Source organism: Lichtheimia ornata (assembly GCF_029851405.1).
Source record: "Lichtheimia ornata isolate CBS 291.66 chromosome Unknown scaffold00083, whole genome shotgun sequence".
NCBI classification, from domain to species: Eukaryota; Fungi; Mucoromycota; class Mucoromycetes; order Mucorales; family Lichtheimiaceae; genus Lichtheimia; species Lichtheimia ornata.
Window position 1 is genome coordinate 77,536 of NW_026695403.1, and position 22,418 is coordinate 99,953.

Consider the following 22,418-nt stretch of genomic DNA (forward strand, 5'->3'; position numbering starts at 1 on the left):
GTATACGACGTACCATTTCGCAAGTTCACACTACCCATATGGTAACCATTTGAAACGATAGGATAAGGGTAAAGTACATGATGTTGTGATAATTAAACATGCAGCAACCGCTGCTGCTGGTATACGTGTTACAAAAATCCTGAATCCAGGAACCCATCCCAAACTTCCTCAAATGAGGGATACACATGTGGATCACAAAGGGTAAAACTGTTGTCGTTGCTAATCCCATCGCTAATCATAATGATCAGCACCTTTAATGGTAAGCAAATGATAGATCGGAGCTAAGAGTCGACTGACATTTGTGTGTGTGAGAGAAACTATGTATGGCTGGTGTAACAAAGCATGGCTAGTGTGCATAAGCGAAATCCGAGGAAGCACTCCGATCGACCATGCAACCCAACAAACCAACTTGTGTCAGCCACTACAAGCCATATAATACCAAATGCTGGATACACTTTATTAAGGCACATGATGGAATAGGATTGCTTTGAGCGATGTGTGTGTGTGTGTGATGATCAGATGGCCCCCGTATTCTTTATGGATCGCCGAGACGTGTAACATTGACACAAAATTACACTTCCAATTGCTTTTTCTATATTCTGTTTCTAGCATTTTTCAAAGGATAATGAAGTGTCTATAATTGGAACATCTTCAAGGGGGTTGATCTTGCTCAACGACATTTTCGGCAAGTATATGATGGAGAGTCCTGCTTTGTGCGTGTGTGTGAGTGTCTCGTGCGGTACAACCAAACAGTCTTTTTATGCCTCCCCTCTCCTTTTACATATATGTTTAATGTTCAAGGGACCGTTCCTGTGCTCGGATGAAACCCGAAAAACGAGGTGGGTGGCAAAAAAATGTGGTCCCTAACTATTTGTATTGTTTGATACCCACGATCCATTTGTTTTGAAGCACATGGTGTTGTATTAGAAGATGTAGAGTTGAAAGCAAATAGTAATACTACTACGTGACAAGATATCCTTGCATTATCATTATCATAGAAAGATCACAACAGCGGTAAAGTAGTAGTTGTAGTAGGGCAAGTGCACGTGTTCTTTGTCTGAAATACAAATCGTTATTGGGTAGCGCGCTACAAGAGTAGTAGGTCATGCACAGCAACGAAACCCCCAGTAGCGTGCCTGTGTACAGATCAAGTTTGGTTCACCGGAGATACCAAGTTGTGTGTGTGCATCTCTTCTTCTCTTACAAGTTCCTGACACCACTTTTTCATATCCTCCTCCTCCTCTCTTTTTTCCTTTCCTTGACAGTGTACACCTATCCTTCTCTCTCTCCCCCTTTGTGGTTTATTTTCCACTCTGGTACGCTTCCATGTTGACTGCTGAAGGTTCTTGTTCCAACTCGGCTACATCCCAGTCAACACTGGATAGAGCTACGGCTGCTGTTGGAAAGGACCATAACGACGATTGCCATAGCGACCCAAATGACTCTCTTGTTGAACAACAACAACCACCCAATGCATCGCCACCTGAGTCCAGTCATCGATCGATACGACGTTCATTGCACGCATTGGGGAACAAGGTTTCTCGACACCAACAACGCACCGTTTCACCACCACCTCCTCAGTCACCTAATCGCGCCATTTACAAACGTCCATCGGATGACTCAATACGATCCAACTTTTCATCGACCAGCTCGGTCTTCAGCACTGCCAGCAAGATATCAAAGTTTCCACATGCTGTAAAGTCGTCGCTTGTATCAGTCAAAGACTATGTTGCTGCAAAATCGCACCGTAGACGTACAATGATTCACAGCCCAACCACACCCAATAACACCGCTATGATCAATGGTCGACAAAGCCCACAATCATCATCCAACAATGAGCATCATCATCATCATCATTCATTCGCTTCACGATTCAGACGACGAGCTCCTAGTGTGATGGGATTGTCGAGCATGTTTTCCAAAGAAAATGCCCAAGCGTCTTGTGCAAATAGCAATGTCAGCCCAAGTGTCTCTTCAATTCATTCTCCTGCTGCTGTGGATGAAGAACGTCCTCCTTCATCATCAAAACGACGATTGGCTGAAAGGAGGAATAGTGTACTTGATGTGGCTGCTAGATTATTACATGCAACACCACGCGACAATCGTCCTGTATCATCCGCTTTTGGCGACGTAAAAGTGACACCTGATGACGTGAAAGTGGATGATGATAACGGGGAGGAGGAAGAAGAAAATGGTCAACTCAACAATGTGATCCAACAAGAAAAGACAGCTACAGCATATGATGAAAAAGCCATTGGAAAGCTACTTTTTGGAGTCGACATTGAAAACTTGGAATTCTTTGACCAAGATCTGTCAAGATCAAGAGCGTCTAGTATCATATCAGGTAAAGTTTCATTGGAGGCAAATGATACAACAATAGGCTATGTTATTAATACGCGGGTATACAGATGCCAAGAGTGATCATGTTACAGCATCATCCTCATCAAAAGAGGTGATTTGGGATCAGCATAAGCGGGCAAAGTCGTACCAGGTACGTGAAAAAAGGGGGTCATGCAGAAATATTGGACGACGCGCGCGATAATAGGGCAAGGGGGGTGATGATCATTATTCGATTACTTATATAAATATAATTACGGTATAGGAAACTGGAAGGATTCCTTCCCTTCGGCAACTTGCCAACGGCCAATATCCAGTAGCATCGTCCAACAACAACAACACTGTATTGGATACGCATATACCACCTATCCCTACACCACCTGTGAACAACATGAAGCCTTCTTCAACAAACGACAATGACGGCGTGCCTCCCTTTGTTTCTCAAAAGACAGCTGTTGCCAAACATAACAACAACAACAACAATGCCTCGTACCACACCATTCTTGTCACTGCTACCCTCACAACATTACACAGTAAATTGATCAGCGATTGTGACCACCTGCTCGAGACTACCATGCTTCCTCCTTCTTCCACCACCACCACCACCACCAACTCGGAATCTCATCGGATCTTTCCCGAAAACGCCTTGTTGACTATTGCAAGTGACCTACGCAAAATGTCAGACATGGTCACCTGGGAAGCATCCGATGATGACAACAACCCTGTTAGCCAAAAGTCGGTGACTCAATTCTTCCAAGCGCTCAATGATAAGATTTCCCAAGGCTCATCATACGCTCCTTCTTCAACAACAGCAACAAGCAAGGCACGCAAGGGAGAAAATAAGCAGCAACATGACATTCAACTTGTTGTCAAGGAGATTGTAAGTTTCTCTCACCAACACCATTTTACAACAATATGACTTACGATGCTTTGTAGATATCTTCGATGAAGCAAATGGTCGAATTGTGTATATGTCAATACCACAAGGTTTCCGAAAAGGCACTTGTGATTCCTTGCAAAGGATACAAGGTCGAAGGCAAGAATAAGTTTGGGTCTACGATGGATGACTATGTGGTGGATCAAGACACCAGTCCCTTGTTACAAGAGTATTTGGATGGCAAGTTGGAGCATATGGATCATGATGCATGTTGGTTTCGAAACCATTTTGTCAACAAAGATTATGCGACATTTCTTGGATACCGCAGCGACAATGAACCCATCATGTTCTCTGCTCTTTGTGATCAAAACGAGAAGCTCTTTCGTTTGATTGTGAGAGACAAGCAGGTATGTGTGTAGTAGTGAGGGTAACGTACGTGTTGTATTCATTGTTCTATAACAACAACAGGGACCCGATGTACGCAAGACTATCAATGATGCATTGCTTTTACGAGCAGTGCCCGCTAAAAGCCTCCATGTTCCTGATGGCACTTGGAAAACGATTGCGGAGACCATGCTCGACCTACCCTTTGATCGCATGAAGAAAATTGACGCTGCTACCATGGTATCCTCTGGATTGGAGAAGGAGTTGCTAATGCTTGATGAGCAAGCTGTAAGTTACATCTCCCACCTGAACTAGTGATCCTTTGTTCATCAATGTGTGTGTGTATTGCAGGTTCATCGCCGATACAAATGTGGTGTTCTATACATCAAGGATGGGCAAACCAGGGAGGAAGAATGGCTCGCCAATACAGATGACTCGGAAGCGTTTGACCGATTTTTGGGGATTCTTGGTCACAAAGTCGAATTGAATGGATACACAGGATGGGCTGGTGGGCTTGATACCAAAAGTACGTGTACCAATACCATTGGATACCAAAAATGGTTTATTGATTGTGATGCTTTTCTTAGGTGGGGATTCAGGGGAATATACCTATGTCAATGAATGGCATGGTCACGAGATTGCATACCATGTGTCAAGCTTGATTCCATCCCGCCCAGGAGATAGGCAGCAAATACAAAAGAAACGACATATCGGAAATGGTGAGCAAATAGGCAACATTCGATGATGGAAAGAAAAACTTACACACGTGAGGATCTAGATATTGTCTGTGTTGTGTTTGTCAAGGGGCAACAACCATTCAATCCTGCAGCTATCAAGTCACAATTTCTGCATGTGTTCATTGTTGTGCATGAAGACACGTGGCAAGGTCAAATCGGATGGAGGTAAAATATAAGCTATATATGCATTCCTAACCATGTTGACTAATATGTGCATATTGCAACAAGGGTGGAGGTGGTGACAATTGACAGTGTACCTAGCTTCGGTCCCCCATTGCCTGCCAATGCTATCTTTTTTGACGAATCTCAACTACAATCCTTCTTATTGGCAAAACGTAAGTCCCTTAGCGATGCAATGATGCTTTTATTGAAACATGTGATTCACATCATCCATAAATTAGTGATCAATGCAGAATACGCCGCATACAAATCGCCCAAATTTATGCAACCCATGGCACGAGCACGTGAAGGCATTCTTACACGCATTGTGGATCGTGGATACAAGATTGCCAAGGATCCTGAGATTTCATGGTTTTCAGGATTCAACAAGACACCCTCCACATCGTCGGATCGTAGTTCAAAAAGCACACGTAGCAATTCAAGCGATTTCATTGCTCCAGCACCCTCACGATCGAGTATCCTACGAGATTTGTCTGAGAATATATCAGCAGGTATTGCTCGTCGACGTAGTGGACACGAACCATCCGAATCTAGAACACAAACTGCCAAAGCTGTCAAGTTACGAAAGGGAAAGGCAACACGCTTGTCAAATGGTAAAAACAGAGAGATGGCAAGGGTTAGACATACCAGGATGGCTGATGTTGGTAATTTAGTACCTTCGCAACAGCAACAACAACAACATCAATCGAGGAGTCGCTCAGAGCAGGATCTCATGCAGTCTCCCATGCTGACAGCGTCCCGATCGAGTGGGGCCATTATTCAAAACACGGCTAGCAGAGCAGGTATGGATCTCTTTCCCCCACCTCATTCATGCATATCGATATTAACTTTTTATCACCCCTAAAAGAACGACAACCTATCTCGTATCGTTTCTTCACTTCTATTGGAGGAGCAAGTCGACGACGATATCCATCGCATCAATACGATTCTTCTACAGCTACCACTACTAGCAAGGCTAAGAGGGCCTGATTTTATCATTTATTACCTTGAGCCTTTGTGAAACGAGTATATCATAGATGATCTTGTTAGTACTATTGTTTTTCATCCACCACCTATTATTATGTATTTGCATCCATCAAGTTATTCCATAAAGTAGATGTGGCTAATCTGCTCACGCATAATCATCCGTAATTCAGGCACGTGTGTTATGACGTTATTGGCAAGATCTTCTAATCACAACAAGATGGGTTAAACTATTGAATACATACAGTCTTTGTTCAAGACACAATGAATCAATCGAACTCTTTCTCTTCCTTGCTCTTCCTTTTAACACAGCATTGACAAGCGGATGTACTTTTACAATCCTTCGTGAATCTTTCTATAATACAATGCATAAAGTGCCCACACAACGACGCTTAATTCAGGAAGAAGGTAAGGTCTCTTACACAATAGAAGCTTAGAAATGGTTGCCAACACAATTTCGTATCCGCTAAAGTACATAGCCCTTTATGTAATCCAACATCGTTCACAAGAGATAGATAGAGAGGTACAAGGAATTGCTTTAAAGAGGGAGAGATACATCGAAAAGGGACAAAGGTGAGTGGATGGTCGCGAGGAGGTGCTTGATGCGTGATAGAGAACGATATCCATGACGTGTTGAAGTATGCAGTTGGATTATGATAGTAGCTGCCATGCAATAGCTTGAAGTACGATAGCTGGATGCACCACTTATTCAGGATGAAAGCATCAAAGTCAAGTTGACAATGGATACACCCTTTTTCCACATGTTAGATACAACCAATTCCTTCCATCCCATGCACCATACCATAATCCATATCCACATTCATATCCATAAGAAGTCGTATGTATTAAACAAGTTGCAACGCGTAAATAAAGCTGCTTCTATACAATGGCTGCATGCTGTTCACGTGAAAAAGGCTGAAAGGCGAGCTGCTGCAAATAAAGAACGCTGTTGGAAGCAATGTAGTCAAGGCATCGCTATTGACAACTGCTGGATCGAATGCTGTTACGTTTGATCGTGGTAAAGGAGCTTCCAAGACGTTACGTTGTATCAAGAAAGGCACGTGTTTGAGTAGAGTGTCAAGAAGGCTGTGTGCACGCCATGAAGCTGTCATTCAGTCAAAGGCTTTCGGATCAAGGCAATTGTAGGATTGACATGATGGGTTGAAGCACGACAATGGATTGCAGGCGGTAGTTGTATACTTGAATGCGGTGACAATTGGGAATGGGAGGAAGAGACAAGAAGTTGTGGGAGCGGAAGAAGTGGAAGTAGTGGAAATTCAATAGGTCACACACCTCTTGTATAAATGCATGAACACTGTACATCCAAACCTTGATATTGAGATTACCTCTCTCGAACCTGAAACTTTCACACAAGGTGCTCTTGGACATGCTGATCACGTTGATCTAAAAAAGACCTCATGTTTCATTTGAAAATTTGGAATGGGAGGGTACAATGTAGGATTTACTATGTAAGTCGGAAATGGAGGTCAGCCCCGGATTCATGATCTATGGAAATAGTATGTATTACCTTGGGATTCCCCATCTTGAACTTGAAATTAACACACAAGGTGCTCTCGGTCATGCTGATCAACTCCATTCAAATCAAAACCGTGCACTTCATTACAAAGACTTAGAATGTGGGGCGGCCCAAATGATGGATGAAGGGAACAAAAGAGCGGACGGCCCACCGCCCCGAAGTTGTCCACTTCCAATTTGACAATTGGTCAGAAGGGTGCTCTCGAGCATGCTGATCAACTTTTTGGTAATAAAGACCTCACCTTTCATTTGAAAATTTGGAATGGGAGCGTCCAAAAGTTTGAAAGGCGGAGACATTCGCAGGGTCTGCGATTCATTAATTTTCATGTTTGCTGTTTGGGCGTAGCTCAGTGAAATCGGCTCGGATCAAGAAACTTGAATGATGGAAATGATCGGCTGGAGCAGGAGAACGTAAACATGTAGTAGAATGCACAAAAAGTTGAGAGTGGGAGGAAGAGGCTATTAGCTGCCAATGATGATCTCTTATAAAGTATCATACATTGCCCCTTTCAATCATGCAAAACAGCTGAGTTACACAAAGAGGTCCCTCTGCATCTTTTGCTCTGCCAGGGTCCATCTACTTCACAATGAACAAAGACACTCTTCATATAGCATCACGTTTACAAACATAAAGGTGTCTGTATCTCCAAACTTTACAATCAAACGTGGGGTTTTGAATAGAGCAATGTGCTCGGCTTGGCCAACTGCACCTTGGATGAAAGTTTCACGATCGTGGTTGCCAATCCCAGATTTCGCAATGTCGCCACCAGCCAAACTGGATCCGGGGCTCACCCTCTTTCGACGACGACCAAAAAATATTTTTTGGGCTAGTTGCGACATTGAACGTGAAACTTTCACACAAGGTGCTGTTGGCCAAGCCGAGCCCATTCCTCTAATAAAAACCCCACGTTTCATTGTAAAGTTTGGAGATACCGACACCTTTATGTTTGTAAACGTGATGCTATATGAAGAGTGGTCTTTGTTCATTGTGAAGTAGGTAGACCCTGACAGAGCAAAAGATGCAGAGGGTCGTGTTGTGTAACACAACTACGTTTGCATGAATAGAAGGGTCAATGTATAATTACTTTATGGATCATCTAGGAACAGGCATGTATTGCCAGCTAACGGCCACTTTTATCCAATCATCATTGTTGCGAGATCCACTGGAACGATGCCCCTGCTCCAGACATTCATTTCCATGATTAAAGTAGGTTGATCCGAGCTGATTTGACTGAGCTGTGGACAAGGGTTACGTCACTCTGGACATAGAGCACGCTCGATGTAGCTCAACCGATGTAATCTTGTGTGAGCGTAACTCAGACAAATCAGCTCGGATCAACCTACTTTGGAAATGAATGTCTAGAGCAGGAGCATCGTTCCCATACAGTGGATCTCGCAACAATGATGAATGGATAAAAGTGGCCGTTAGCTGCCAATGTATGCCATCAAAGTGAGGGTTGCGTACCTTTCGTGCATTGTCCCTGAAGTCCTGACTTTTTAGCTGAGTTACCCAAAGAGGTCCTTCTGCATCTTTGGCTCTCCGGGGTCTAGCTACTTGGCAATGAACAAAGACCACTCTTCATATAGCATCACGTTTACAAACATAAAGGTGCCTGTATCTCCGAACTTTACAATCAAACGTGGGGTTTTGAATAGAGCAATGTGCTCGGCTTGGCCAACTGCACCTAGTGTGAAAGTTTCACGATCAAGCTTGCCAATCCCAGATTTCGCAATGTCGCTACCAGCCAAACTGGATCTGGGGGTCGACCTCTTCGACGACGACGACCAAAAAATATTTTTTGGGCTGTTTGCGACATTGAACGCGAAACTTTCACACAAGGTGCTGTTGGCCAAGCCGAGCTCATTGCTCTAATAAAAACCCCACAGTTGATTGTAAAGTTTTGAGATATGGACGTCTTCATGTTTTACATATGCTGTAAGCATGATGCTATACGAGAATTGGTCTTTGTTCATTGTCAAGTAGCTGGACCCTGACAGAGCAAAAGACGCAGAGAAACTCGCTTGTGTGATAAAACGGAGAGGTGCAGGGCTTGAAGGATTCTTATTGGTGGAGAGTGCATGATTGACATTTTTCCCTATAGTAAGGTCCGCCTATAGCAGACCTTTTGGCAACTTTTTCGGATGAACCATGGTATGGATAACAAGCCAAAGTGATCAGTGCATTCAAGACTATGAGCGGTAATGGTATTGGTTGTCTCCAGAGTTCGTTCTCATATAAGGTTATACATACAAGGTGGCGCACATGCTAATAATTTTCATAGGTAAGCATGCGCATGTACTCGTGCCACATTGTACAGTACCAGAGCCCACTCTTTCTTAAACGTAAGGATTCAAGCTTACAATGACTAGCTTCTGTAACAAGCACTGTTGTTGGGTACCATTACTATGGATTTATTATCTTTGAAATACAAGCGTCTATGTAAACCTATGTACTATCCGCTAGGAATTGCCACTGTATATTGTCTATCAGCATATGAATAAGGAAGCTTTAATGAATGTAATATGACAAAAGGAACAAAAGCGTCTCGATACAATAATGTAGGTAATCCAATCCCGCCTTCCAGCCTTCAAATTCCTATCCATCCTTTCATTCCAAAAGCCAACCAGTGGACCACATAGAAACAGCGGGTATCGTTGTGTCATTGTGTTCTTGGTTGCTGCCACCACAAGCATCCTCATCCATGGTTGCAAACTACTTGCTGCGCGTGCCTTGATTCCAGCCTTCCAATATCATCCATGGTGGCAACCCATCTCTCATCAAAGATACAAGCCCTCTTATCCATGCCATCCAATTCATCCAATCCATCATCATCTTCAACCGTATCCATCCTTCCTGCTGACGACGCGCCAAGCAACCAAAGCGACATTCCAGGATCACCTGTCACTATGTTTGATTGCATCCACACATCCATAACCATTGCAAGTCCAACATGTTGATAGAAAGAGCTCCTTTGATCGCTTCCTTTCCATCCAGCTGCTGGTCTACCTCTTTCTTGGTCATTTTCATTGCAGCTCAATCAGGTGAAGAATCCTTGTATTGCGGGGTGCTTGATAGCTAATATGGGGATCATCCATGGGAAGTCGTATACATCAAAGCAAAGTTGCTACGCGTAATAAAAGCTGCTTGTGTACAATTGGCTATCTGCTGTCGATGCAAAAAGGCTGTCAGGCATGTTGCTGTACGTAACTTGAGGCGATGGAGTATAGACAATGAAATAGCTGTTACGTTTGGTTGTGGGAGACGAGTGTGCAAGAGCGTGTGTTGTAGAAGAGTGACAAGAAGGCCGTGTACACGCCATGGACTTGCCATTCAGTCAAAGACAATCGGATCAAGACAGCTGTTGGATTGACATGATGGGTTGACGCAGGACAATCGTTCGCAGGTGGTAGTTGTATACTTGAATGGGCCAACAGTTGAGTATGGGAGGAAGAGGGAAGAGGCTGGGTGTGGAAGAGTTGCAAATTAACTTGAATGTTCTGATGCTTGGATGATACTTCTCTGTTTGACCGTTGCTCAATCAAATCCCCTCGGATCAAGAAAGTTGAATGATGGAGATGATGGATGGAGAAGGACAATCGTTCGTATGCATTGGATTGGACAACAATGGAGAATGGGAGGAATGGGCTATCAAGTGGCAGTTTACAAATGACTTTGCAAAATGATTTTTGTGAAATTGGATGATGTTTTGTGTTTGAGCGTAACTCACCCAAATCCCCTCGGATCAAGAAAGTTGAAGGACGGACATGATGGACTGGAGCAGCTGAGTCGTTCGCATGCATTGATTTGGGCAAAAAAGGTGAATGGGAGGAAAGGGCTATCAAGTGGCAGTTTACAAATAATCAATCGATTGATTTTTTTCTAATGTCGGATGGTACTTCTGTGCATGAGCGTAACTAGCTCAAAACCCCTCGGATCAAAGTATTTGAATGATGGACATGATAGGCTGGAGCAGGAGAATCGTTCACATGCAGTGGATTAGGCAACAGTTGAAATAGGAAAATGAGGCTATTAGCTGGCAGTTTATGAGCTGGAGGTTCAATCGATATGTCGCTACTATGTACATGGATCAGGGCAGCTTATTGTAGAGGTAGCCTCTTATTGTAAATATGGATGACAAAGAGTTGCAGGTTCCTGTAAATATGAATACAATCGAGTTGTAATGAAATGTGTTATGTAAACGCGTAAGCTTATTGTAAGATCAACAAGAAAGCAAAAGTTTACGAATGAAGCGAGCTATAGAAACAATATAGCAAGCTCGTATCGTGTTTTAATCATATACATGGGCTCAAACAGGAAGGGGATCAAATACATGTCGCATGGTAGTAATAAGAGTGGACAGCTGTAGTGTAATAGGCCAAGTAATAGTGAGGATGTTGGATCAACTTCCTGTCAAAGCGATGGAGATGCAAAGGGAATTTGATTGGGCAATGCTGTGGTAATGTCAGCCCTTGACGGCATGTTGCGCGTATGTAACACTTCTTTCTTTCCTCTTATCCAAATATCATGAGACTCGTTGTCACGACAGATACCGATCAGCTTTACAACCTTGAAATTGACAGCTCGATGGCCGTTGAAGACTTGAAGGCCTTGTTGGAAAGTGAGGTAGGTCACAATGGAAGGAAAGAGAAGCTTGTCGTTTTCACAATGAGCGCTTGCTGATTCTGTACGTCAAAGTCAGGGATCCCACCCGAACAACAAGAACTTGTGCACAATGGTCGAGTGCTTGATGAAGCCAAGAAACTGCTCCAAGAGTATGGTGTTGCCCAAGACGATCTCATTCTGATGCAACGCAAAGCAATTGGCACACCTGCAGCTGGTGCTGGTGCTGGTGCTGCTTCTCCTGCAAGGTACATTTTCTTGATGCATATAAAAGATCTCCATCATCTACGTTCAACAAAGACACATGATTCTCATTGATATGGTTTTTCTATAGCAACCCCAACTTTGACTTGATGCGTCAACATGTGCTTCGTGATCCAAGGCTCTTACAACAGCTTGCCAATGTAAGTACCATTTCCTTGGATACCATCCTAGGCTCAAAAAGCAAGAGGAGAGGAGAGCATGGAATGGAATGGAATCAATGATCTTGTAACTAATATCGCGTTTAATCATGCACAGGCCAACCCCGAGCTTGCACGTGCCGCACTCAATGACCCCGCTAGGTTTTCATCTATGGTTCAACAACTTGAGCAAAGCCGACGACAAGCTGAACAACAACGACAAACCATGATGGCTGCTAGCAGTGATCCATTTGATATCGAAGCTCAAAAACGAATTGAGGAAGCCATTCGTCAAGAAAACATCGCTGCCAACTTGGAAGCTGCCATGGAATACAATCCAGAGTCGTTCGCTCGTGTAAGTGTATTGGATGTGTATGTGTGTGGCTGAGAGGTTTGTACCCTATACTAATCAATCACCTATCTAGGTCACACGTTTGTACATCAATGTGGAGATCAATGGACACAAACTCGTGGCACTTGTTGACTCGGGTGCCCAAAGCACAGTTAGTAAGTCATTGCCATTTTTCTTATTCCTGATAAATTCTTACCCTTGTTTATTATACTAGTGAGTCCGGAAACTGCCGAGATGTGTGGATTGATGCGGTTGGTGGATACCCGATTTAGCGGTGTGGCCAAAGGCGTGGGCACAGCAAACATTCTTGGACGTGTTCACAGCGCACAAATGAAATTGGCAAAGGACTTTTTTATTGCATGCTCGTTTATCGTTGTCGAAGGAAAGGGCTCGGAGTTGTTGTTTGGTTTAGACATGTTGAGACGGCATCGTGTAAGTTACTTTCCCCTTTATGAAATGAGTATACTAATTTATCATAAAAAAAGGCATGCATTGATCTACGGAGGAATGCTTTGACATTTGATGATTGTGAAATACCATTCTTGAATGAACACGAACTTCCGGAGAAGCAGCGAATGATTGAGGTATGATAAGACAAGAAGGGGGGAGGTTGTTGAGGCGGGCTTTTGAGTGTGTGTTATGCATCATTGGATCCTTACAAGGAGAACGGGATGCGGGATTATATAGATTCATGGCAGTGCAGAAGATGAAATGCCGACTGAAGCACGAACTGCCGGACCACAAGCCGCAGCTAATGCTGTAGGGTCTTCATCCCGAGATGCAGCACCAACATCATCAGGAGGTACCGCTCAAACACAGCAGCAACAACAGCAACAGGAAAAACAACAACCACAAGGTCAACAACAGCAACAGACATCATCACAAGGCAAGTAAACATCAACATGCAAGCAACAAAGAGAGTCTAACATTGATAACAATGAAATAGAAAGCAAATACCCGGAGGATCATATTAGTATTTTGATGAATCTCGGTGTCAGCCGTCAGGTACGGATGAATGAATTGTGAGCTGATATTGTAGATGACTGATTTATATACACACTATCTGCAACCATATATAGGAGGCTATCCATGCGCTTGACATGGCGTCAGGAAACCCAGACTTGGCTGCAAGCTTGCTATTTCAAATGTGATCATTTCCCATCCGTGTTTTTGAGATTCCTCGTTTAGGTAGTTTTACTGCTCCTTCTTTCTTTCTTACTTTCAATCCCTTTTTTATCTTTTTTACTTTCTCTCTTCCTCTTTTCTCTTTCTCTCACTCAACTCACATTCCCCACCTTACACGCTCTATCTGGTCACTGCAACGCCAAATAAACACGCCATATGGTTAGAACCACAACGTCACTACTACTACTTTATTCTTTGTCATAACTAATGAGCCCATTCCAGAATACTGCACGACATACAGCTGATCCCGAAGAGTTTTATGCCAAACACGAACGCATCGGTAAGCACCAACAGTATCCATGCCAACGACATTGGAATGAAACCAACACGCTTTATAGGCAAGGGATCGTTTGGTGAAGTGTTTAAAGGGTAAGGGCAAGGAGATGAATTGCAGGAACAGGGGCGCGCGTAAAGGAAGGAGAGAAAAAGTGAAAAAGTGAACGGCAATGAGGAAAGGGGGGTGGGAACAACTGTTGCTAACGACACACCCTTTCTCGCTCTCTTTTATAGCATCGACAAGCGAACGCAAAGACCTGTTGCTATCAAGATTATCGATTTGGAGAGTGCCGAGGACGAGATTGACGATATTCAACAAGAAATAGCTATTCTCTCGCAACTTGATTCACTCTACGTGACAAAGTATGTTCTAGTGGAGTATTACATAATGACAACGCATTGACCCATTATCGTTATTAGGTACCATGGCTCTTATCTCAAGGATAGCTCATTATGGATCGTCATGGAGTATTGCTCAGGTGGTTCATGCAGCGATCTCGTAAGTGAAACATTTTCACCGCATATGTCCATGTGGTTGCTAAATCGAATGAATCATAGATGAAATCGGGTCCCATGAAGGAGGAATACATTGCCATCATCCTACGTGAATTGTTGCGTGGTCTCGAATATCTACACGGCGAAGGCAAATTACACAGAGGTAAGATTAGAATATCCGATGGCTTGGTACTATCATTTTTACTCACAAATTGACTTTTTTCTTAGACATCAAAGGTAAGCAAGGAGAGGCATATCTGAAAGAAAGGAGAACGCGAGGAGATGGATGAATGGATGATTAACATAACGTAAACGATTGCAGCTGCCAACATCTTGCTTGGTTCCAATGGTGAAGGTAAAGGCTTGATTGATGATAATGATACCTAAAAGTTGAGGGCTGACATGACCTGCTATAGTGAAATTGGCTGATTTTGGTGTGTCTGGACAGGTATACCTATGACCTATATCATAATGAACAACAAATTAACCTCGTGGTTTTACATCCAGCTCACGGCAAGTTTGACAAAGAAAAACACATTCGTCGGCACACCGGTAAGTCAATCATACCCGGTTGGGGGGAAGCAGTTGGAGCATATGATTTTGGGGATAGTGAGCACGGACGTGATCCATGATCTTATTACTGACTTTACCATTTCAATGATAGTTTTGGATGGCCCCTGAAGTTATCAAACAATCAGGCTATGATTACAAGGTGAGCAAGGGTAATGGCTTGTTTTAGACATATATTGAATGTGGATGGTATATCTATATAGGCCGATATTTGGTCCCTTGGTATCACCGCTATTGAGCTCGCCAAAGGAGAACCGCCTTATGCTGATATGCATCCGATGAAAGTTCTTTTCCTTATACCCAAGAATCAACCACCCCAATTGACAGGATCTTACAAACAAGCTTTTCGAGATTTCGTCAATGCGTGCTTGCAGACCGATCCAAAGATGGTGAGTGAGGGAAAAAGATTGTATCACGGAAGATTTCTAGAGCACTAAAACGCGTGCTTTTCAAACAAACAGCGACCGACTGCCAAAGATCTTTTGAAGCACAAGTTCATCAAAGGCGCCAAGAAGATTTCTTATCTCACAGAACTGATTGAGAACCATGAACGATGGGCATCCAAGCATGAGACACGAGAAAGTGATGCTTCAGAAGATGAATCAACGTAAGTATACTTTATGTTTTCGGTTGAATGGACAAAAAGGCAAAGTAGCGGGAGTTTTATAAATGTCTAATCGTGTTACACAATTTAGCATGGAACCTGCCGACGATGATGGATGGGATTTTGGTACGGTTCGGCAATCTTTACCACCCGCACCCAAACCCACAATGGGTCTTCCAAGCTCAGCAGCCTCAAGTCGTTATTCGCTTAATTCATATGCTGGTAGCACTACGCAGTCGATCCTTGGCAATGAACGTCGTCCACTTCCAGCATCACCATCAGGTCAACTAGGTGGTGCACGACCTATGAGCAAATCACCTGGTTTATCTCGTACTAGTGATTCTCGGGTAAGACGCAAGATGAGAGAGTATTTGAAGAGTGTGGGATATGAAGATAACACGTGTTTGTGTGTGCATCTATAGAGCTCCATGTCAAGCAATACGTTGTACAGTGAATCTGATGATGGAACAAGCCAAAACACTGTTCGTGCAATTGATCCCAAGTTCATGTCTCGCAACGATATCCATCACCAGCAGCAGCAGCACAATTATACCCACCACCAACAACTTCCCAGTAGCAGCCCTTCTACTCGAAGCATGCATTCGTTAAAGAGTGAATCGATTCTACGAGATGCTGTTGCTCCAGCGCTTATCAAGGTAAATCCATCATTTATCAATACCATTATGAAAGGAGAAAATCTAATGATGGATGTGGGAATGAATACAGCTCCAGAATGGCACCAGGAGTCATAAATCGCAAGCAGCATTGGAAACACTACGACGATCATTTCAACAAGCCGAACGAGAATGTCCAGGCACAACACAGTATCTTTTTGAAGAAATGTACCGTTGCATGAAGAACAATGGATGAATTGCATCTATATATCCCCATCGCACATACGCATAACACGCACTCAATCACACACAAACGCACAACGCAATTGCACATGCATTCATCCGTACACCCACAATCATGGCACAAAAACAACGAATGTGACTTTTTTACGCTTCCAATGCGACCCTTTGTACACATACATACGACTATTTTGGAGTGTGTGGGGTGGATCCATCGATATGGACAATGAGTGAGAGGGAAAGAGAGAGAGAGAGAGAGGAGAAGAAGGTGGTTATTGTTGTTGCATGTCATGCAAAAGATCCAAAATGGTTGCAGCTGACCAAGCTTGTGAAAAGCATGAATCCCAACATGTCTCGCCATTCTTATTCGTGAGTTCTGGTAAGCCGGCCCAAGTACTCGTTTCGATTTCTTGACGATGGGCATGAAGCACGCGAGCAATAGCCAAAGAGGAAAGAGCACCGAATTGATAAGCAGCGCGCAAATAGTAGCCAACGGGCCATATCCATTCAGGTCCCTGATGGTAATTACGCCCTTTAGCGGTATCAAAGTCGTCAGAGTCTTCACCGTTAATGTAATATGGGCGATAACGCATGTCCGCTGGATCAAGGGTGCACATGCCTAAGGGGGCGAGCAACACCTTGTGCATCAATTGTAGGCATTGTTTGGCATGTTGACGGTTAAACAATTCAGGTGCAACAACCATGGCAACACACAAATTGGGTCTAAATTGATATTCAGTATATGGTTCAGTAGCCCCATAGACGTCCTTGTATATCCCTCGACGATGAACAATAGATGGATCGACAGCATAGTTTGTGTCTTGGTCGGGTTCTATGATTAAGGAGGTGATAAATCAATGGGCGAAATGGAAGAGGAGGAGGAGGTAGAATTGGGGGAGGGAGAAATGGTTGGCACACAACATACCTCTTGGCACGAAATAGATGCGTTCAAAGTTGCTTTGTAATAGATCGTTCCATTCAGAATACGTAATTGTTTTTCCGTTGGCTTAAATTATGCAGGTCAAAGGCAACAACAAGGAGGTGAAAGTGAGTGAGTGAGTAAGTGAGCGAGGGAGGGAATGCAATGTCAATAAAATGAACCTTGTATACAATTACATACCTCGGTCAACGCCCTTCCATGGAAAGACATCAGTATTACACAATGATGACAGCCAACGCAAGGCGCTTTTGAGTAATCCAGTGATTTCAATGGGAGCACCATCACGTGGTGTACCAGGATACCCCTTGTTGCCAGCCATTTCGCTTTCGCCCATCTTATCCATCCACGTGCCACAATTCCAGATATTGCCGCCGATCAACACACCACCTGATTCCCAATCAACTTCAATATCGATATTGAATCCTTCATCCTTCATCTGTTGATCGATAGTAGGTCCAGCATTGTGTTCTCGGAAATGGATTCCTTTGGCATGTTGCTGCATGATTTCGTGTATCAATTCGGCAAGTGTACACTCCCAATCATAGCCATGGTCGTGTGATACCCATTCATAGTCGCGAGGAAATCGGCGTTGGACTTTGGCCTTCAAGATGTCAGCGCCATTAGGTGCAAGTTTGTAGTAATCTTGGACCGATTGCATGAACCACCAAACAGCGTCACGTGCATTGTATCGAGGATTACGACCAGCATCCAATAAATTTGGCAACAAGCCATTGCGTAATGTTGATGCAAAAGCAAGAATGTGTTGTCGTGCAGCATCCCATTGACCAGTGACCATTAGCAAGCCACGTAATGAAATAAAAACATCTCGTCCCCATGTACGCATACAACCATGAGTGAAATGTGGCAATCCAGCAGCGAGTGTGGGGGTGATCTTGATTGGTTCGAGTGAGGTGGATGGGACAACACCTAGCATTTGCACACTACATAGTGCTAGTTGATGGATAAACGGATCAAGACTTGCATGCACAAATGGTGCCATACATTGCAATGCATGATCTCGCACATGTTCGTATGCAGTATGCACAGCCATGCTAAAGTACTTTGGCACCAAAAAATCAGGCAATCCACGAATGACACCAAAGCGTGAGTTAAACCATTCAATCAATGGCTTCAAATGATGATGTTCAAAGTTGTTTTGATATTCCTCAAGCCGATTTTGAATATAATCCATAGCCCAATGTCCTTTGCGTAGGTTATCACAAAATGGATGTCCAAGGTCATTGTCACGGATGATCGGTCGCAATACAGCCATGAATCCTTCCAATCCAGCGTATGTCATTTTCCCCCATCCTGGAACTTCATATACACCACCACCGTTTGTAGCGTCAAATTCTTCGCCTTGGCAACGATACAACACCACGTTGCAATCAAGCACATCCATTGATTCCAATACCGATCCCGGCATGGTGGTGACCAGCTGTGTAACGTTGCTCGTATCATGGATCTGTGCAAATGTTTGGAACACAAGAATGGATCCTGGTGTAAAATCAGAGGGTAACTCAATCTCAATGAAACCATTTTCGCGGCTGTGGATAGGTGGTTCAGGCAAATCTGCTAGCACACTTGGTAAGCCAACAAGATGTTTTGTATCCAAGGGAGCAGCTGTAGCCGTGTCAACATGCAACGATGCTCCAAACATAAAAGATAAACGAGTGCGATGTAAACGAATGGGGTCGATGGATCCATGTTTATCAGGGAAAGCGGTTCGTGCCACCAAGAAATAGCCATCGTGGGTTCGTGGATGTTGGCGATGCACCAATACATAGTCACCTTCATGATGTACATGCACTTCTCGATATCCTTCCAATGCCATCTTCATGTGCAGGTGCTGTAGTCGTTCTTTGATACGCATAATGCCTGTGGTGGAAGTATCCACATTGGGTGAATAATGTCGTTTTTCACCAACAAGGTCTAATAGGTGTGGATAAATCTCGTCGTATCCCTTGACACTGCCTGTTGCACAATCCGCAAAGGCCACCAATGCCGAATTGGCCAATGCATCCTGTTGTACGATAAGGGTTAGCAACAAGGCGTTGCTATGATACTCCGATGGTATTACTTACCTCTGCCGTACGCATTTGAAATGGGGTTTTGTTATCGTGGGTGCAATCCATGAACAGGGCACGGGGCATGCTACCATGCTCAATTGGGATAAGCATGTATTCGTTGCCACCCTTGATAATGCGTTTCCAACGAATGAATTGATCCATGCTACCCACTGGTTTTCCACCATGGCGATGGACAAGGCGTGACATTTCATGAGGATCCCAAGCTTGCATTGCTTCACGAATGAGTGCATGGATGCCAAGACGCGATACAAAACGTTCATCCATTTCGGGTGAACCCGTGAACAATTCGGCAATGACATACAAATCAGGTCTTACACGACGTGCACAATCCAACAAGTATTCGGCTACATGCAATGGTGTCGAATGGCAATTGTCGATACGAATACCATGAAAGAGTGATGCCACTTGTTCGGTGTACTGGCGCATGTGGTCCCAGAGCCATGGATTGTCATCAAATGATTTGCCATAGCGCAGCTTTACACAATCACCCCAACAAATCACTTGTCGCCGGAGATACGCACGAGATTCTGGACCTGCAAAATCTTCCAAAGGATCCGCATCCCAAATCCATCCATTGTTGGCCACTTGAATGCTCTCGCTAACACGCGTAAAATAGCTTTCTACAAGGGGAGAGCTATAACCATGATCATGGTGTTAGTCATTGGCCCCATAAAAGTGGATAGCAACAATACCTTTCACTGATCTCACCCCATTTGGGCCCATTGTCATCGATTCGGAGATACGTAATCCGGTTCTTGATGTTATCCAATGCAATCTTGACGTCGTTGTCATACAACTCGTACCAAACAAGATTGTATTGTTCGATCAACTTCTGAAACACAGCCTTGTATTGGTCTTCTTTTGCATAGGATCGTACAAAAGCAATGGCACGAGGAATATCAACTGATCGATGAAAACGTGTTCCATGGGTACCTTCAATGATTGCGTATGCACCAAATAGCTCGGCTTGTCGTTTGATAGGTTCTTCTGCCACGTCCTCCTCTCCTTTGTACACGTCTTTGTGTGCTTCATACGATGACGATAATTGCGTAATGGCTGATGAGAATTCCTGAATGGCTATTTCAGCATCAATGATGTCGTATTCCCAAAGTTTGAGTTGAGGAAAGATGCTATCTTTGATATGCGACATGACGTTATCGACATCCTGCTTCGTTTCAAGGCGTTGTGGTAATCCATGTTGGTCTATGCTTTTCGATAGCTCGAGCAATGCAGTGTCCAATTCATAAGCTGGTACCAAATGGGGTGAATTTTCAAGGTTGTAACCTATGTATGCCTTGCCATGTTAGAAGGAGTGTACTATTTATTGCATATGCATGCATCCGAAATTGAGCTTGTTACCTGCATCTGGATGATCTTGAAGGAAAACGGAATCATGGCTTGTATGGTTCCACACAACATCCGACAAGCATAAAATGCCATGCTCATGTTGAATATTGAAGATGGTTTGACGCACTTCTTTGAGACGATCCTCACGCGACAAGAGGTTGGGGTTATCAAACAAATCATCGGCAAACAGCAATTGATCGCGAATGCTGTAAGGTGAATCGGATGATCCACGTTGTTGCATGGGTGCAAAATGGATCATGTTGTAGCCACTTCGCTGGACAAGATCGATGTGCGGTTGCCACCGAGCAAGTGGGCCCATCCATTTTGGGATCATTGATTCGATCATAATGGCATCCAGCGGTAATTGTTTATGAGAAGAGGATTGATACAATCGTGGCTCCACCACAAAATAGCCCACACGCTCACTCTTTGTGTTGTTCTCGAACGTAACATGGTATTCGAATGCACCAGGTGTCAACAAGGGAATGTCACATATACCATCGGCATCGAATCTAAAAAAGGCGTCATTAGTAACACATCATTGATCCTTCCCGTTATCAATGAAAATCTGCAAATGGTCTCTCTCATCACACACACACACACACACACACGTATACACCACCCCTTATTGTATGTGCGTCAAAGTTGAGACTCGCGTGCTTCAGCTGCTGACACTCAGCAGCCGGAAAGTGAAAGTATATAGAAGTACAGAAGATATGTGCATGCTGCACAAGGCCCATGTAGACCAAAAGAGGAGAATAAACTTACTCGACGGCATGGAACGTTGCTCGATCAAACGGTCTAACTCGAAAAGAAGAATGTGTCAGCTTCAAGGAAAAAGGAAAGATTAAAGCCAACATTGACACCATCACCATTGATCATTACCCTTGGATGGGATACGTCGTATGCAAGCGTGGTAAAGTGGATGATGATGTAGCAGCAAGAGATCCTTTCCTTAATACGAAACGTAGGATACAAGGCTGATTACCAAGCGGGATGCGGACATACTATTGAGTAGCAGGAGAGCATATAAGGATCAATAAATACAATCATCACAGGGAGTTACCACATAGGGCTTTTTCTCTTTTTTGTATATGCAGATGCTCGTTTCTGGAGAGAATGTTCCCATGCAAGAGTTTGCAGAAAGCGGGGGACTCAATCAGCTTGCTAGACTGCAAGCGAAAAGAGAGCGAGGGGGGAGGGGTGTGATGGAAGTTAAAGAAAGTAAGCCCAGGCTGTGTGAATGTATGTATGTGTATATAGTTGAAACTGCATGTTGGTGTGTCAACAACGTGCATCAACCTTCCCATATATCTGGCTATGCTTTTGCCACCCAAACGCAACAAACATGCACACACATGGATGCGACAACATATAGCAGCCATCATGTCCCATCAACAACAACAGCAAACATGTGCTCACGGAATAGATCAAATGAAAGGCAATAGGATAAGGGATATGGGGAGAGAAAGCATGAAAGCGCGCAATCACAGTTATAGCGAAAACGATACTCACCGTATTGGATTTATCGGGTGAACCATCATCGGCCAGGAGTAAGGCGTATAGAGGAGGAACAAGGGGTAATGTGGACGAGGATTGACCAGCGGTTCCGGTCGATAGGATTGTATTTTTTGGTGTGGCGGCTGCGATTGTCATTGATGTTATGCAC

General features: G+C 43.8%; 3 protein-coding genes across 3 annotated transcripts; 2 read left to right on the forward strand and 1 right to left on the reverse strand.

Annotated features, from left to right (window-relative positions):
• Positions 1-1,326: 1,326 nt before the first annotated feature.
• Positions 1,327-5,484, forward strand: O0I10_011153 (uncharacterized protein; the record flags this gene model as incomplete). The annotated part of the gene is made up of 12 exons (XM_058491124.1): positions 1,327-2,344; positions 2,409-2,491; positions 2,603-3,217; positions 3,274-3,621; positions 3,683-3,886; positions 3,950-4,124; positions 4,186-4,317; positions 4,377-4,500; positions 4,564-4,670; positions 4,737-5,108; positions 5,169-5,297; positions 5,363-5,484. 12 exons carry the CDS (start codon positions 1,327-1,329, stop codon positions 5,482-5,484), a joined length of 3,429 nt encoding a protein of 1,142 aa, XP_058338120.1.
• Positions 5,485-13,780: 8,296 nt separating this feature from the next.
• On the forward strand, positions 13,781-16,388 carry O0I10_011155 (uncharacterized protein; the record flags this gene model as incomplete). The annotated part of the gene is made up of 15 exons (XM_058491125.1): positions 13,781-13,853; positions 13,912-13,942; positions 14,084-14,212; positions 14,270-14,348; positions 14,408-14,507; positions 14,573-14,581; positions 14,667-14,699; positions 14,761-14,792; positions 14,852-14,896; positions 15,009-15,056; positions 15,118-15,303; positions 15,376-15,521; positions 15,610-15,865; positions 15,941-16,174; positions 16,245-16,388. The coding sequence occupies 15 exons, from the start codon at positions 13,781-13,783 to the stop codon at positions 16,386-16,388; spliced, it is 1,545 nt and encodes a 514-aa protein (XP_058338121.1).
• A 256-nt stretch (positions 16,389-16,644) lies between these two features.
• O0I10_011156 (glycogen debranching enzyme) lies at positions 16,645-22,405 on the reverse strand (the record flags this gene model as incomplete). The annotated part of the gene is made up of 9 exons (XM_058491126.1): positions 16,645-17,204; positions 17,298-17,378; positions 17,493-19,335; positions 19,397-20,036; positions 20,095-20,686; positions 20,762-21,261; positions 21,518-21,550; positions 21,635-21,756; positions 22,265-22,405. The coding sequence occupies 9 exons, from the start codon at positions 22,403-22,405 to the stop codon at positions 16,645-16,647; spliced, it is 4,512 nt and encodes a 1,503-aa protein (XP_058338122.1).
• Between the last annotated feature and the right edge of the window lie 13 nt (positions 22,406-22,418).